Source organism: Pagrus major, chromosome 14 (genome assembly GCF_040436345.1).
Source record: "Pagrus major chromosome 14, Pma_NU_1.0".
NCBI classification, from domain to species: Eukaryota; Metazoa; Chordata; class Actinopteri; order Spariformes; family Sparidae; genus Pagrus; species Pagrus major.
This window is the reverse complement of record NC_133228.1, coordinates 24,186,192-24,202,012: the sequence shown is the minus strand read 5'-3', so window position 1 is coordinate 24,202,012 and position 15,821 is coordinate 24,186,192. Positions and strand designations below refer to the sequence as shown.

Below are 15,821 nucleotides of genomic sequence, written 5' to 3'. Positions count from 1 at the left end.
TTAACGGCACCTGACTTCAACATTAGCACCACCTTGTGTTTATCTGGACGACTCCAACATTTGCGTAACAGTGCTGGATGGAAACATGCATACATTTTCATTTCATCTGCCAATTTCCTGAAATACACACGCTTACATGCTCACAATGACAAGATTGTTTACATGTTAATGTTTTGCATGTATAATGTTAAAAATCTAAGTTTAGCTAGTTCCCAAAAGGGTCATAAAAAAATGATTGGACAAATCAGGGGAGCTAACTACAGTTGAGGGATTACAGAGGTTATTAGCGTACATCACCTGAGAACCATGACAGCAACGAATTAGCATCCGTGTTGGCTTCTTAATTGGCTAACATCAAGTTTAGCTTTTCCAACAGTGTAACGTCATTGTTAGCTTCTCCAGCAGGCAATTTCAACTGTAACGCCTCCTGAAGTCAAATTTCTGACTGGGAAAGTTGAACGCACTTCACCAACATTGACCTCCAAATACAAGATGGCAGCTCTGTGCATCAACAGCATGACCCCAGGAAGAGCACCAGGCTTTGAAGCCAGTAATAACATCGTCACATGATGCACTGCGGCTAAAAAGACTTTTCCCCATAAACTAACGTTGTGAAAGAAGTGTCTGTTGTTGTAGAGAATGTATACAACAACTGTATCTGTTGAAGCCGAAACTCTCAGAAAGACGACACAGAGGGAAGGTTTGTAGAAAGTGGGTTCTCTTTATTCCTGGACTGACCGGGCTTTATATGCCTCAAAATCTGTTGACACAATCACACCTGCGTAGTGGTGACCTGGACCACCACCAAGAAGCCACGATGATCTTTGCCTCATTGTTTCATATCCTTCCTAGTATTATTTCATGTACTTTCCAATAATCTTTCCAGAACTTGTGTGTGTGTGTGTGTGTGTGTGTGTGTGTGTGTGTGTGTGTGTGTGTTCATCCTTGTTGCCTTGACCATACATGCTGGATTGGAGTGCAAACTTCCTGTTTTGCACCAGTTTGGAAAGTTTTGGCATCTCCATGCGGTTATGTGTGTGTGTGCCCATTAGGTGTGGTGTCATTCGTATTTCCCAATCTTTTGTTTATCACACATTCACATTCAAAGGTCAACACCGGTCACTTAGCCAGGCCAGAATTCTCAATACTGTAAAACGGTGGATAATTGTTTTTGAGCCCTACAACCCCCAAGAAAAGACTTGTTTGACTGTTATAATTTGAGCTGTTAGGTCCAATAAATGTAAAGTCTAGAAGAACCACATGATTTAAATATTTCATCCCCGTTCAAGTTAGCTGGGCGCTAAACAAGGCGTTAAGGGAAGTCTCTAGTGCGCACACTCTATGGGCCCAACAACACAAAAGATCTTGGTACTTTCATAGCTGGGAAGTCGAGCTTTTTTGGCTTCAAAACACCACTGAGCAGCTTCAGTGCTGCATCTGTAAAATAACAGTTTGGACCGTTCTGTCATCACTAAACTTCTTACCTAAGATATGATTCGAGTTTCAGAAACGTGTCTATAATACCAAAGGTCCGACTGTAAATCAAGATAATTGAGGCTTCTGGTCGGTAACTTGGTGCTTGTTGAGCTGAAACGTGTTGGTCTCTCTGATCTTTGGCTCTTCCTCATGTTCATTGATCCGATCACAGTGATTGAACAGAGCGACCAGTCCGACCAATCAATCCCCGATCCGTCCGTCAGCTGACCTGCAGACAGACCCCGATAGAACTGATCAATCGGCCGACCAATGAGGTCATCCGGCCCGGAGCAGAGGACAGCTAACCAATGAAGGCTCTTTGCCGTCCAGGGCTCCGATCACAACGATTGATCAGGTGATTGATCACAGAACTGAGGTGGCCAAGTTATTCTTCCTTTATCCAATCTTCTTAATCATTCTCCTCCATCCATCCATCCCTCTCTTCTTCTTCTCATCTTCATCGTCTATCTTCTGTTTCTCCTTCTATCCTTTCTCTTCCTTCCTCTTCCTCGGTTTCCTCTCGTCTCTCCTTCTCATCCTCCTCGTCTGCAGAAGTGTTTTCTTCTTACTCTGTACACATTTTCTGTTTCCCCCCACCTCTTTTATTTTCTTCTCGATGTAATAAAAACCTTATGCTTCTCCATCTACTCCATCTCATCCTCTTTTCTCCTAATCCTCCCTCAGCAGTGATAAAACTTGTATTTCTCCGTCGTCTCCTCTTCTTTACACAGTAATAAAACCTCCTCACCCCCTCCATCTTTTAATCCCATCTCCTCAAGTTCTGCTTCACTTTCTACTTAAAATAAACTTTTCTTTCTCACCTCCTAAACCTTTTCTCCTCCCTCTCCCTCGGCAGTGATAAAAACAGTATTGCTCGTTCGTCTCCTCTTCCTCCTCTTCCTCTGCTGACAGTGATGAAGAGTGTTTTTCTTCCTCAGACAGGCATTTGTCTCAGAGGCAAACTTTTTAATTACTTTATTGTTTAGATCAGGGAAAACAAGCTGCGTTAATATGGACACACACGTACACACACAAACACTTATAACACTGATTGCTTTATTCACAGGTGTTCCAGCGACAGAGGATTGAAGCTGAAATCTCAGCTTTGTGTGGGTTCAGATGAGGCAGGATAGGCTCACTGTCGCCCCTTGTGGTCGCTGTGAAAAATGCACCTGTGGTTTTCAACAATCAACGACCCAACAGCAGCTGCAGTAGATGTTTTCCCATCATTAGTCAATGAAAAGATGCAAGCGGCAAATTAAGGTGAAGACCTCACGTCAAAGTTGAAAATGTTAAAAACTTAGGACGTCCATTTGCAACGCAGTCTCAACAATCTGAACTCAAATAACACAAATTTACAGTTTACATTAACCAATTTATGACAATACTTATACTCAGAAAGGAATGTATTTAATCATATACCTAAAAAAGATTTTTATTAAAAAGAAAGAAAAGAAATCACAAAAAGATGTTGGGAAAAACACTATCACTATCTATTTTTTCTCTCTCCATAGTCTGTCCAGTTACTCTCATCCATCTGCGTACAAATAACACAAATTTACACTTTGTGCCACGTGCCATGTATACACCAAAGTCCACATTTGGACAAGTATGAAAACAAGAGAAATAAAACAGGAAGAACTGGTGTTCTTGGTGAGTTTTGACATTGAGCTGTCACACTAACACACAGGGAGATGCTGCGGTTCGAGTCGATCGCCGAGTCGATCGTCCTACCAGAAACACAAGTCTCGCTGAAGGAGAAGTCTCGCTCAGAAATCTTGCGAGATGAGTGGTCACAGTTTTTTTTTTGCAGAATTTACGTTTCTGCAAACCACAAATATGTCGAAATTTTACATTTGTTTATTTTTGCAGCTTTATGTTTCTTGAGGTCTGGTTTTCAGTTTTATGTTGTGATAATACTGTGATCATGGTCTGGTTAGGTTAAGCACAAAAAACAATTGGTTAGAATTTGGATGAACGACATGTAGAAATTTGAACGTAAGCATTGTTTGCAGAAATGTTAAGTGCAAACATTTGATGTGTCATCTCACGAGTCAGTTTCAGAAAGCAAAAGGACTCCTGCTTTTCTTAGGTTTCTACAATTATTCTCAAACTGGATCAGATCGTTTCTGTTAGATTGATTTCAACTGCTAGCTTCTTATTTCTCCTACGGTGAGGGGTTTATGAATAACAGCTCAGAATTCTGTAATTTCCATGATTTATTTCTGATGCGACCACTGTGAGCAGCAAAATGTAACCCCTACCAGCTCTGTATGTACCAGTTTCTCACTCTTTATTTCTCACCAGACTCTGAAGATGTGATTTAGTTCATCACCATGTGCAGCCTGCAGAATGTGTCTCAGGTAATTGACTCATCGCTGCCCCAGTTTTTATTCAATCAGTGACCTAATCAGTGCAAAAAATTCAATTCAGTGTACAGTGATTGACTTGTTACTAAACTATAAAGCAATTTAAGACACAACAAGCAAAATCCATTTCAGACCAATGCAAGAAAAAAAATCCAGATTTCTTTTCAACATCTGAAACTGGACTGTGCAGATATAAAACAGGACATCTGGTTCTATGTGGTCGAGGTGAAACCAAACGGATGTTGATGCAGAGTCCTCACAAGAGTGATAAACTGCTGTACATGAGTGTGTGCGCTGCAGGGTGTTGTGTAAACAGGGAGGCTCTGTAGCGTAAATGAAGTGCCTCCCGGCTGCTCTGGGCTCAGATGGTGCGTTGGGTTCGTCCTTCTGCTGCCGCCTTCAGGGCACCGGGAGCCGGGTGGAGCTGAGCAGAGCGGAGGAGGAGGGAGGGAAGGACTAGTCGGCATCTGGGGCTGCTCTCTCCCTCTCTCCTTTTGTTTCAGATGCTCACTCGCTCTCTTTGTTGTAACTCTGTCAAGATCACTTCTGCTTCTTTCTCTCCGTTTAAAATTCAGATATGAGAAAAATAAGAGCGTCACATAACATGTCACAGAACAAGAGGTGACAAAAACAGCGAGATGATTGACAATAGAAAGAAAAAAGAGACCTCAAAGGCTTCGAGCAGTGACTGAACCCTCAGCTGATTCAACTATATGATCAAGAAACCTTTTATTAACAGTCACAAATGTTTCCATGTCAAACGACAGGCCAACAGTGATGAAGGTAAATGACACTCATGTTCTATTAACTGTAGAACAAACACACACCTTTCATCTGTCACTAACCACAACTGTAAAAATAATTAAAACAGGAGTGTGTCATCAACAAAGAAGCTACCATACGACACAATTTAGAAAATTATAGCATTAAAGGTAATGTAGATTTGTTTATTTTTGTTTTTTTGCTATTTATTTATTTTTTATTTTTTTGCCTTGTTGCAGACATTCACAAAAGAGGAAAGGTGAAATGAACTTAACTGTTTTTTTTGTGCGGTCTGACTGTAACAGAACAACACGACGCAGAGCCATGCGAGCGGCTCTGTGGGCTGCATGCTAACACCTACTTGCTATACTTGGAGTTATTGCTTAAAAATTACATACATTTGCAAAATTTCAACAAAGTTTGATGCACTACTGAAACATCCACACACTTAATTGGTAAGTTGGCCAAAATTGCGAGAATGTAAGCTTTCTAACGATGTGGGCCCCTTAACAGGCTAATCCACAGTTAGGAGTATTATTGTAAATCATATCAGTAGATGACAGTATCTGTGTTGTCTCTATCCTTTATTGCTCTTTTTCTCTCTCTGTCTATCTCTGCCTACATGAAGATGACTGTGTTAATGCTGTCATCATTCATACTGATGTACTGCTAATATCATTGCTGTCCATTCTGCTGATATCATTACTGCTATAATTGCTGTCCATTCTGCTGATATCATTGCTGTCCATTCTGTGTATATCATTGCTGTCCGTTCTGCTGATATCATTGCCAATATCGTTGCTATCCATTCTGCTGACATCATTACTGCCTGCTCTTCTTATATCATTGCTGTCCGTTCCGCTGATATCGGTGCTTTCCATTTTGCTGATATCATTACTGCCTGCTCTTCTGATATCATTGCTATCCGTTCTGCTGATATTATTGCTGTCCATTCTGCAACAACACACAGAGGCCAAAAGCTCGTCTATGATCCCTTTCTTCATGAAAACATATAGAAGTAAGTCTGCAAGGGGACTCAGCTGGACAAGCAAGTAAGCCACAATACTGTGATGTATGTCTCCCACTCTCAGGAACAAAATGATGAGGGACAGGAACAACAGTGTGTAAATAAGCAGCACCAGGACCAAAATTCCCACAATTCGTCGTTTTTCATCAGAGGGTACAGAGATGGAAGTAGACAGAGCTTTAAGAGTCCCGACCAGGAAGAATATGAACAATGGGATGGAAAGAAGTAGGAAGTTAGGTATGCCAATTAGAGGCCAGATGAAGAAAATAGGAAGGACCCAGATGACAACACAGATCGCCACAGAGCTCTTGATGGTACGTCTGAAGCGGTACCACAGTGGGCAGGCGATAACCAAATACCTGTAATACAAGATGGTCTATGATGAGCTTCATAATGTTCTAGTAATAAAAATGGTCGGACACATAAATAGCTACACATATACTGGAAATAGTTACCTTTCCATGGCGACACACACCATGAAGCCAACACTGACTAGCATGAAATAGTGGTATATAAGAAAGATGTAGAAGGATACTGTGGGATTTATATTTTGTGCCGGCCAAACAACCATGAGGCAAAGCTGAAAGAGGTCTGTGATGAGAAGGTTGATGACATAGACTGGAGTAACATGATCATCTCGCACCTGCAGGAAAACATTGGTGAGAGTGAACAAGTAGTTGTAAACATGTTGTGAACTTCCTCCCAAATATGTAAATGCTCTGCCCAGAAACTGTGGTCAGAGACATTTATATCTTTTATTCCTACCGTACACTGATCAATACCCGAGTTTAGTTGTGATTCTTATTTAACCTGCACACCACCACTTAAAAAGGAGCAAGATGGATCCATGGCAGCTCCTCCTCGCCTCAACGGGTCAGAACCAGGAGCATTGCACGGTGGGGCCTCCATGGACTTGCATTAAAGTTTCAATATGTTTGATATGAATGAAAGTTTTGTTTCTAATAAAACAAGGCATCTATATTTCCCGTATTTCTGTTATATGTACTTACTCAAATATCTAGTACCAACAAAGGTCCATGTTGTTCCAGCGCACGCTTTCTTTGAATTGTTCAATTCAATTCAATTCAATTCAATTCAAAATACTTTATTTCTTCCTGAGGGGCAATTAAAGCCATGTGGAGTAGTTGTAGACAGACACAAAACAAGTCAGATAGAATACAATAGAGTAAATAAACTAAATAAGATATTTACAGTATTAACATCGTTAATGTTGCATACAGAGTAAAGTTTTCGCTGTCTGTAGTTTTAATCAAACAAAAGGGAGGAAATAGTACATTTATCTGGGACTATTTTCAGTGGTGGATTAATCCACATTTTTTCATTTTTTAATAGTTTTCAGACAATAATGGAACAGAGAATTACAGAAAACATGAACTAAAAACACCAGAACAGATAAATAAATGAGATGATAAAACTAACTGTAAAAATGATAAAACTCTCTCTCCTCTCTTATCTTCCTCTTTTTTCTGTTTCTTTTCATGTTACTTGTAAGTAAATAAAGCTTTATTTGTGGAGACAGTCATTTCACTCAGAAAGTGGAAGCTAGCAAGCTTTCTAACGATGTGGGCCCCTTAACAGGTTAATCTACAGTTAGGAGTATTATTGTAAATCATATCAGTAGATGACAGTATCTGTGTTGTCTCTATCCTTTATTTCTCTTTCTCTCTCTCCGTCTATCTCTGCCTACATGAGGCCGACTGTGTTAATGTTGTCATCGTTCATATTGATGTACTGCTAATATCATTGCTGTCCATGTGGCTGATATCATTGCTGTCCATACGGCTGATATCATTGCTGTCCATACGGCTGATATCATTGCTGTCCATATGGCTGATATCATTGCTGTCTGTTCTTCTGATATCATTGCTGTCCATTCTTCTGATATCATTGCCGTCCATTCTTCTGATATCATTGCCGTCCATTCTTCTGATATCATTGCCGTCCATTCTGCTGATACCATTATTGTCCATTATGCAACAACACACAGAGGCCAAAAGCTTGTCTATGATCCCTTTCTTCATGAAAACATATAGGAGTACGTCTGCAAGGGGACTCAGCTGGACAAGCAAGTGAGCCACAATATAGTGATGTATGTCTACCTTTACCAGGTACCAAATGATGAGGGGCAGGAATAACAGTGTGTAAATAAGCAGCACCAGGACCAAAATTCCCACAATTCGTCGTTTTTCATCAGAGGGTACTGAGATGGAGGCAGACAGTGCTTTAACAGTCCCACCCAGGAAGAATATGAACAATGGGAAGGGAAGAAGAAGGACGAAAGGTATGCCTCTTGGAAACCAGAAGAAGAAAATAGGAAGGACCCAGACGACAACACAGATCGCCACAGAGCTCTTGATGGTACGTCTGAAGCGGTACCACAGTGGGCAGGCGATAACCAAATACCTGTAATACAAGATGGTCTATGATGAGCTTCAAAGTGTTATAGTAATAAAAATGGTCGGACACATAAATAGCTACACACATACTGGAAATAGTTACCTTTCCATGGCGACACACACCATGAAGCCAACACTGACCCCCACACAATAACGGTACATTGAAAAGAAGTGGTGATATACTGTCGGAATTTTATCTTGTGCCAGCGAAACAATCATGCCGCAGAGCTGCAAGAGGTCTGTGATGAGAAGGTTGATGACGTAGATCGGAGCAACATGATCAGCTCGCACCTGCAGGAAAACATTGGTAAGAGTGAACAAGTAGTTGTAAACATGTTGTGAACTTCCTCCCAAATATGTAAATGCTCTGCCCAGAAACTGTGGTCAGAGACATTTATATTATTCATCCATCTGTCTTTTGTGCTGTCAGAAATACCTATGGAAGCCCATTACAGCCAAAAAGGAAAAAACAATGAAGAAAAACTTAGCCTTGATGAAACAATTCATGATTATGAAATAAAAAGTCAAAATTCTGAATTTTTTATCTAATAATTTCAAATTTCCATCTCAAAATTATGACTTTCTACTTCATCATTTTGACTTTTTTGACTTTTGACTATCACAAAATATGACTTTTATCCCATAATCATGACATTTTAATCTTATAATTGAGTTTTTGTGTCACATTTATGTGTTTTTATTCATATAATTATGACTTTCTATTACACATTTTATTGCATAATTATGATATACCAAAGAAGTTGGTTGAATGGGCTGCCATTAATATCAGATACAACACAGGCAGATAATGAAGGATTCTCAGTCATGATGTACAGTACATACCAGAAAATACTGAGCACAAATCGCCACGAGGGTGAGAGGAAGTCCAACAGAAACGATAATGTATGACAGCACATCCATGATGAAAAAGACTTTTGTGTAATAATCAGAGTAGCTGAAGTTGCTGTTATTAAAGCTTCCATCCAGTGAGGTGTTCATGGAGAAATCTTCCATTCTTCAGAGTGAAACCTGCTGAGAGATCAAATTGTGCAAGGCTTTTTTTCTAACATTGTTTAGTAACATCACTAAAGCTGTGAGGAGCAAGTTCACATAAATACAGTGCACCAACAGTATCAAATCAAATCAATATATATATATATATATATATATATATGTATGTGTGTGTGTGTGTGTATATATATATATATACATACATATGTATGTACATATGTATGTATGTGTGTATATATATATATATATATATATATATATATATATATATATATATATAAAATATTGTCATCCTCAGTATTTGTTACATTATCTGCTAATAACAATATTTAACCAAATAATACAGATGGTTAACAAACTGGTGATATATACAAATACCTCTGGGTGGATTAATGTTGGGTCAGAACCTACAGTAAATACAAAACAGAAAAAAATAATAATATAATGATAATAATAATGTTTTAATCAGTTTCTTTTAGTTCAGTCTGAATATAATTTTATTTGCCTTTTTGTTTCTTTACTTTTTTTTTTCACAATCATGACTTAATTATGACATTTATGATAAAATAATGAGTTTTATTTCATAATTTAGACTTTCTTCTCATAATTCTAAGTGCTGTAGTATATACAATAGTATAATGTACGCCTACCGTCTGCTGTTAACACATTCCACATTCATTTTCATGAGCAGTTATTTGATCCTTTTTAATCAACATAGAAAAAATAAATAAAGTGACTGAAATTACCTTTGAAAGCTGCGAGACGTCAACTGAAATAGTCCCTTCACCAGCGTCTGATGTGTTGTCGCCTGCGTCCAGTCATTAAATAATGTGATAATATGTAAATATGGTATATGGCCACCATATTGCAGTAGGTTGATGATAAACTGCACCTGCTGTTCTGAGTAATAGTAAACAAAGTGGCCTTTCATGAACATGTAAATAACATCAGAGGTATAACCAGCAGGAAATTCAGCCTCTGTACATGGGACTCACACTTTACCAACTGAGCTACCGGTTGTCCCTCCCTTTAACTTTTTATATGTATGTTGCATCAAATAGTTCCAAACCTAATATTTTGTTTCATATTTTAAACTATTTATTGAATAATTATGACAATTATGACACAATTATTACTTCTTATCTCATCATTTTGACTTTTTATCTCATAATTTAGAACTTTTATCCAATATCATTTTTTAGCTCATAATATAACTTTGATCTCATAATTATGTCTTTTGTCTCAACTTTTTGAACTTTTATCTCATCTTTATGAGTTTTTCGCTCTTATTTATGACAAACAATGGGAACCTATTTTTTTGTTCTTATTCCTATCGTACGCTGATCAATACCTGAGTTTAGTTGTGATTCTTATTTAACGTAGTGTGTTAATCACCACTTAGTGGTCAAATAGTTCCAAACATTCAGTTTTTGTTTTTTACTATTTATTTAATAATTATGTCTTAAATATGACATGTATGATGAGTTTTTATTTCGTACTTTTGACTTTCAAATGTCATATTTTTTTTCTCTTTTATCCAATATCTATCACCTTTTAGCTCATAATATGACTTCTATCTCATATTGTCTTACTTTTATAATTTTGACTTTTATCTCATAATTTTATTTCACCTTTAATATGTTTTAGCTCTTAGTTAAGACAAACCATGGGAACCTATTATTTTGTTTTTATTCCTCCCATACACTGATCAATACCTGAGTTTAGTTGTGATTCTTATTTAACCTGCACACCACCACTTAAACAGGAGCAAGATGGATCCATGGCAGCTCCTCCTCGCCTCAACGGGTCAGAACCAGGAGCGTTGCACGGTGGGGCCTCCATGGACTTGCATTAAAGTTTCAATATGTTTGATATGAATTAAAGTTTTGTTTCTAATAAAACAAGGCATCTATATTTCCCGTATTTCTGTTATATGTACTTACTCAAATATCTAGTACCAACAAAGGTCCATGTTGTTCCAGCGCACGCTTTCTTTGAATTGTTCAATTCAATTCAATTCAATTCAATTCAATTCAAAATACTTTATTTCTTCCTGGGGGCGATTAAAAGCATGTGGAGTAGTTGTACACAGACACAAAACAAGTCAGATAGAATACAATAGAGTAAATAAACTAAATAAGATATTTACAATATTAACATTGTTAATGTTGCATACAGAGTAAAGTTTTCGCTGTCTGTAGTTTTAATCAAACGGGAGAAATTTGTGCAATTAACTGGGACTATATTCAGTGGCGGATTAATCCACATTTTTTTTTTTTTTTTTTAACAATTTATTTATTGAAATTTTTCAAACAAAGAACAATATTTCAGAGTGAATACAATTAACATTAGGTATTAAATCTCACCCCCCCTTGGACAAGAGTGGGGAGAAAAAAGATAAAAGTAATAATTATAATAATAAAAATGATAACAACAACAATGACAATGATAATAATAATAATAATAATAATAATAATAATAATAATAATAATAATAACAAAAAACAAATTAAGTTACAACAACAGTAATAACCCATACTCACATCTGTAGAAAGTGCACTATAGAGGTGCAACAAAACAAGACATAAAGAGGTTGGTACAGGAAATAGAAATAACAGCAGGAGGCTTGGATAAGGTTATATCATTCTCACACATAATGTTACATTACACCTAACCTTTTGGGCCATTTACCCAAACATTGAGTGAATTCCAGAATCAAGCCCTAGTTCAATTCTGACCATGGACGTCACCTATAGGAGCAGCTCTATTATGTAAAAAGGTTACAAATCCTCCCCAACACTTATCAAAGACTGATGTTTTTTTCTTAAGATTAAACATGATCTTTTCTGATGGCAAGTATGACGAGAGCTCTTTAAGCCATAAAGAAACACCAGGGGGGTCCTCGCATTTTTTCGTTTTTCAATAATTTTCAGACAATAATGGAACAGAGAATTACAGAAAACATGAACTAAAAACACCAGAACAGATGAATAAATGAGATGATAAAACTAACTGTGAAAATGATACAACTCTCTCTCCTCTCTTATCTTCCTCTTTTTTCTGTTTCTTTTCATGTTTCTTGTAAGTAAATAAAGCTTTATATGTGGAAACAGTCATTAAACTTCAGGCTAGCAGGAATGCTAACATGAAAAGTTTGACCCATTGTGTTTTTAGCTTGCATTTCACTCAGAAAGTGGAAGCTAGCAAGCTTTCTAACGATGTGGGCCCCTTAACAGGTTAATCTACAGTTAGGAGTATTATTGTAAATCATATCAGTAGATGACAGTATCTGTGTTGTCTCTATCCTTTATTTCTCTTTCACTCTCTCCGTCTATCTCTGCCTACATAAAGCAGACTGTGTTAATGTTGTCATCGTTCACACTGATGCACTGCTAATATCATTGCTTTCCATTCTGCTGACATCATTGCTGTCCATTCTGCAACAACACACAGAAGCCAAAAGCTTGTCTATGATCCCTTTCTTCATGAAAACATATAGGAGTAAGTCTGCAAGGGGACTCAGCTGGACAAGAAAGTAAGCCACAATAAAGTGATGTATGTTGTCTCCCGCTACCAGGTACCAAATGATGAGGGGCAGGAACAACAGTGTGTAAATAAGCAGCACCAGGACCAAAATTCCCACAATTCGTCGTTTTTCATCAGAGGGTACAGAGATGGAGGCAGACAGTGCTTTAACAGTCCCACCCAGGAAGAATATGAACAATGGGAAGGCAAGAAGAAGGACGAAAGGTATGCCTCTTGGAAACCAGAAGAAGAAAATAGGAAGGACCCAGACGACAACACAGATCGCCACCGAGCTCTTGATGGTACGTCTGAAGCGGTACCACAGTGGATGGGCGATAACCAAATACCTGTAATACAAGATGGTCTATGATGAGCTTCAAAGTGTTATAGTAATAAAAATGGTCGGACACATAAATAGCTACACACATACTGGAAAGACAAATAGTTACCTTTCCATGGCGACACACACCATGAAGCCAACACTGACCCCCAAACAATAACGGTACATTGAAAAGACGTAGTGATGTCCTGTCGGAATTTTATCTTGTGCCAGCGAAACAATCAAGCCGCAGAGCTGCAAGAGGTCTGTGATGAGAAGGTTGATGACGTAGATCGGAGCAACATGATCAGCTCGCACCTGCAGGAAAACATTGGTAAGAGTGAACAAGTAGTTGTAAACATGTTGTGAACTTCCTCCCAAATATGTAAATGCTCTGCCCAGAAACTGTGGCCAGAGACATTTATATTATTCATCCAACTGTCCTTTGTGCTGTGTAATTATTCCGATTTTCTTTCTCATAATTATGACTTTTATCCCATAACCTAGGTGTTTAATCTCATAATCATGACATTTTAATCTTATAATTGAGTTTTTGTGTCGTATTTGTCTTTTTATCTTACAATCATGACTTTCTATTATACATTTTATCGCATAATAATGATATACCACAGAAGTTGGTTGAATGGGCTGCCATTAATATCAGATACAACAAAGGCAGATAATGAAGGATTCTCAGTCATGATGTACAGTACATACCAGAAAATACAGAGCACAAATCGCCACGAGGGTGAGAGAAAGTCCAACAGAAACGATAATGTATGACAGCACTTCCATGATGAAAAAGACTTTTGTGTAATAATCAGAGTCGCTGGAGTTGCTGTTATTGAAGCTTCCGTCCAGTGAGGTGTTCATGGAGAAATCTTCCATTCTTCAGAGTGAAACCTGCTGAGAGATCAAATTGTGCAAGGCTTTTTTTCCTAACATCATTCATTGATCAGTAACATCACTAAAGCTGTGAGGAGCAAGTTCACATAAATACAGTGCACCAACAGTATCAAATCACATCAATATATATATATATATATATATATATATATATATATATATAATATATTTTCATCCTCAGTATTTGTTACATTATCTGCTATTAAGAATATTTAACCAAATAATCCAGATGGTTAACAAACTGGTGATATATACAAATGCCTCTGGGTGGATTAATGTTGGGTCAGAACATACAGTAAATACAAAATAGAAAAAATGTATAATATAATGATAATAATAATGTTTTAGTCAGTTTCTTTTAGTTCAGTCTAAATATGACATTTTTTGCCCATTTTTTCGTTTTAAATGATTTTCTCATCAACATTTTCGTCTTTGTTACACGATCAATGACACCAGATTAATTTAAAAAACGTCTTGAACCATAATATAATGTACACCTACAGTCTGCTGTTAACACATTCCACATTCATTTTCATGAGCAGTTATTTTATCCCTTTTAATCAACATAGAAAAATAAATAAAGTGACTTAAATTACCTTTGAAAGCTGCGAGACGTCACCTGAAATAGTCCCTTCACCAGCGTCTGATGTTTTGTCGCCTGCGTCCAGGAAAACATTGGTAAAAGTAAACAAGTAGATGTAAACATGTTGTGAACTTCCTCCTAATCATGTAAATGCTCTGCCCAGAAACTGTGGTCAGACACATTTACATTATTCATCCAGCTGTCCTTTGTGCTGTCAGAAATATCTGTGGAAGCCAATTACTGCCAATTAGGAAAAACTAAGGATGGAAAACTTATCAAACAAATCATAATTATGAGATAAAAAGTCGAATTTATTCATTTTTATATCATAATTACAAGTTCCCATCTTAAAATTAAGACTTTCTATCTCATCATTTGGACTTTTTTCTAACAATTTTGACTTCATCATAATAATGACTTTTACCCCATAACTTAGGTGTTTTAGTTCATAATTATGACTTTATTTCACAATCTCAACTTTTTATTTAATAATCGACTTTTTATCTCACAGCTATGAATTTTATCTAAAATTTTGACTTTTTAATCTTAAAATTGAGTTTTTTGTCTCATATTTATGACTTTCTATGTCATAAATATACATATATATATAATATAATAAATATCAAACTTATCTCATATTTATAATTTTTTAATCTCATAAAATAACTTTCATCTCATAATTATGTCTTTTGTCTCAACTTTTCAAACTTGTATCTCATCTTTATGAGTTAAGACGAATCATGGGAACCTAATATGTTGATTATATTCCTATCTTAAATTGATCGATGAGTTTAGTTGTGATTCTTATTTAACGTAGTGTGTTAATCACCACTTAGTGGTCAAATAGTTCCAAACATTCAGTTTTTGTTTTTTACTATTTATTTAATAATTATGTCTTAAATATGACATGTTTGATACAATTATGAGTTTTTATTTCATAATTTTGACTTTCAAATGTCATAATTTTTTTCACTTTTATCCAATATTTATCACCTTTTAGCTCATAATATGACTTCTATCTCATATTGTCTTACTTTTATAATTTTGACTTTTAACTTTTAATAATTTTATTTCACCTTTAAGATGTTTTAGCTCTTAGTTAAGACAAACCATGGGAACCTATTATTTTGTTTTTATTCCTCCCGCACGCTGATCAATACCTGAGTTTAGTTGTGATTCTTATTCAACCTGCACACCACCACTTAAACAGGAGCAAGATGGATCCATGGCAGCTCCTCCTTGCCTCAAACAAATGGGAGGAAATAGTGGATTCAGGGACTATTTTCAGTGGCGGATTAATCCACAATTTCGTTTTTAATAGTTTTTGGACAATAATGGAAGGGAGAATCACAGAATAAACTAAAAACACCAGAACAGATGAATAAATTAGGTGTAACATGATAAAACTGTCTCTCCTCTCGTGTCGT

At 36.8% G+C, this 15,821-nt stretch overlaps 3 protein-coding genes across 3 annotated transcripts; all 3 read right to left on the bottom strand.

Annotated features, from left to right (window-relative positions):
* Positions 1–5,260: 5,260 nt before the first annotated feature.
* LOC141008178 (uncharacterized) lies at positions 5,261–6,543 on the bottom strand. The gene is made up of 3 exons (XM_073480426.1): positions 6,445–6,543; positions 6,090–6,277; positions 5,261–5,993 (listed from the first exon to the last, which is right to left on the bottom strand). Exons 1-3 carry the CDS (start codon positions 6,541–6,543, stop codon positions 5,261–5,263), a joined length of 1,020 nt encoding a protein of 339 aa, XP_073336527.1.
* An 830-nt stretch (positions 6,544–7,373) lies between these two features.
* On the bottom strand, positions 7,374–9,065 carry LOC141008177 (uncharacterized). The gene is made up of 3 exons (XM_073480423.1): positions 8,895–9,065; positions 8,155–8,342; positions 7,374–8,058 (listed from the first exon to the last, which is right to left on the bottom strand). Exons 1-3 carry the CDS (start codon positions 9,063–9,065, stop codon positions 7,374–7,376), a joined length of 1,044 nt encoding a protein of 347 aa, XP_073336524.1.
* Positions 9,066–12,437: 3,372 nt separating this feature from the next.
* Positions 12,438–13,793, bottom strand: LOC141008176 (uncharacterized). Its single transcript, XM_073480422.1, has 3 exons — positions 13,623–13,793; positions 13,036–13,223; positions 12,438–12,933 (listed from the first exon to the last, which is right to left on the bottom strand). The coding sequence occupies exons 1-3, from the start codon at positions 13,791–13,793 to the stop codon at positions 12,438–12,440; spliced, it is 855 nt and encodes a 284-aa protein (XP_073336523.1).
* Between the last annotated feature and the right edge of the window lie 2,028 nt (positions 13,794–15,821).

What these genes read in the sequence shown, in the direction of transcription:
- LOC141008178 (XM_073480426.1), bottom strand. Translation starts at nt 6,543, where the DNA reads ATGGAGGCCCCACCGTGCAATGCTCCTGGTTCTGACCCGTTGAGGCGA. An exon ending in TTTTAAGTGGTGGTGTGCAG is followed by an intron (nt 6,278 to 6,444) that starts GTTAAATAAGAA and finishes GTTTTCCTGCAG; the next exon opens with GTGCGAGATGATCATGTTAC. An exon ending in GTGTGTGTCGCCATGGAAAG is followed by an intron (nt 5,994 to 6,089) that starts GTAACTATTTCC and finishes CTTGTATTACAG; the next exon opens with GTATTTGGTTATCGCCTGCC.
- LOC141008177 (XM_073480423.1), bottom strand. Translation starts at nt 9,065, where the DNA reads ATGGAAGATTTCTCCATGAACACCTCACTGGATGGAAGCTTTAATAAC. An exon ending in TTTGTGCTCAGTATTTTCTG is followed by an intron (nt 8,343 to 8,894) that starts GTATGTACTGTA and finishes GTTTTCCTGCAG; the next exon opens with GTGCGAGCTGATCATGTTGC. An exon ending in GTGTGTGTCGCCATGGAAAG is followed by an intron (nt 8,059 to 8,154) that starts GTAACTATTTCC and finishes CTTGTATTACAG; the next exon opens with GTATTTGGTTATCGCCTGCC.
- LOC141008176 (XM_073480422.1), bottom strand. Translation starts at nt 13,793, where the DNA reads ATGGAAGATTTCTCCATGAACACCTCACTGGACGGAAGCTTCAATAAC. An exon ending in TTTGTGCTCTGTATTTTCTG is followed by an intron (nt 13,224 to 13,622) that starts GTATGTACTGTA and finishes GTTTTCCTGCAG; the next exon opens with GTGCGAGCTGATCATGTTGC. An exon ending in GTGTGTGTCGCCATGGAAAG is followed by an intron (nt 12,934 to 13,035) that starts GTAACTATTTGT and finishes CTTGTATTACAG; the next exon opens with GTATTTGGTTATCGCCCATC.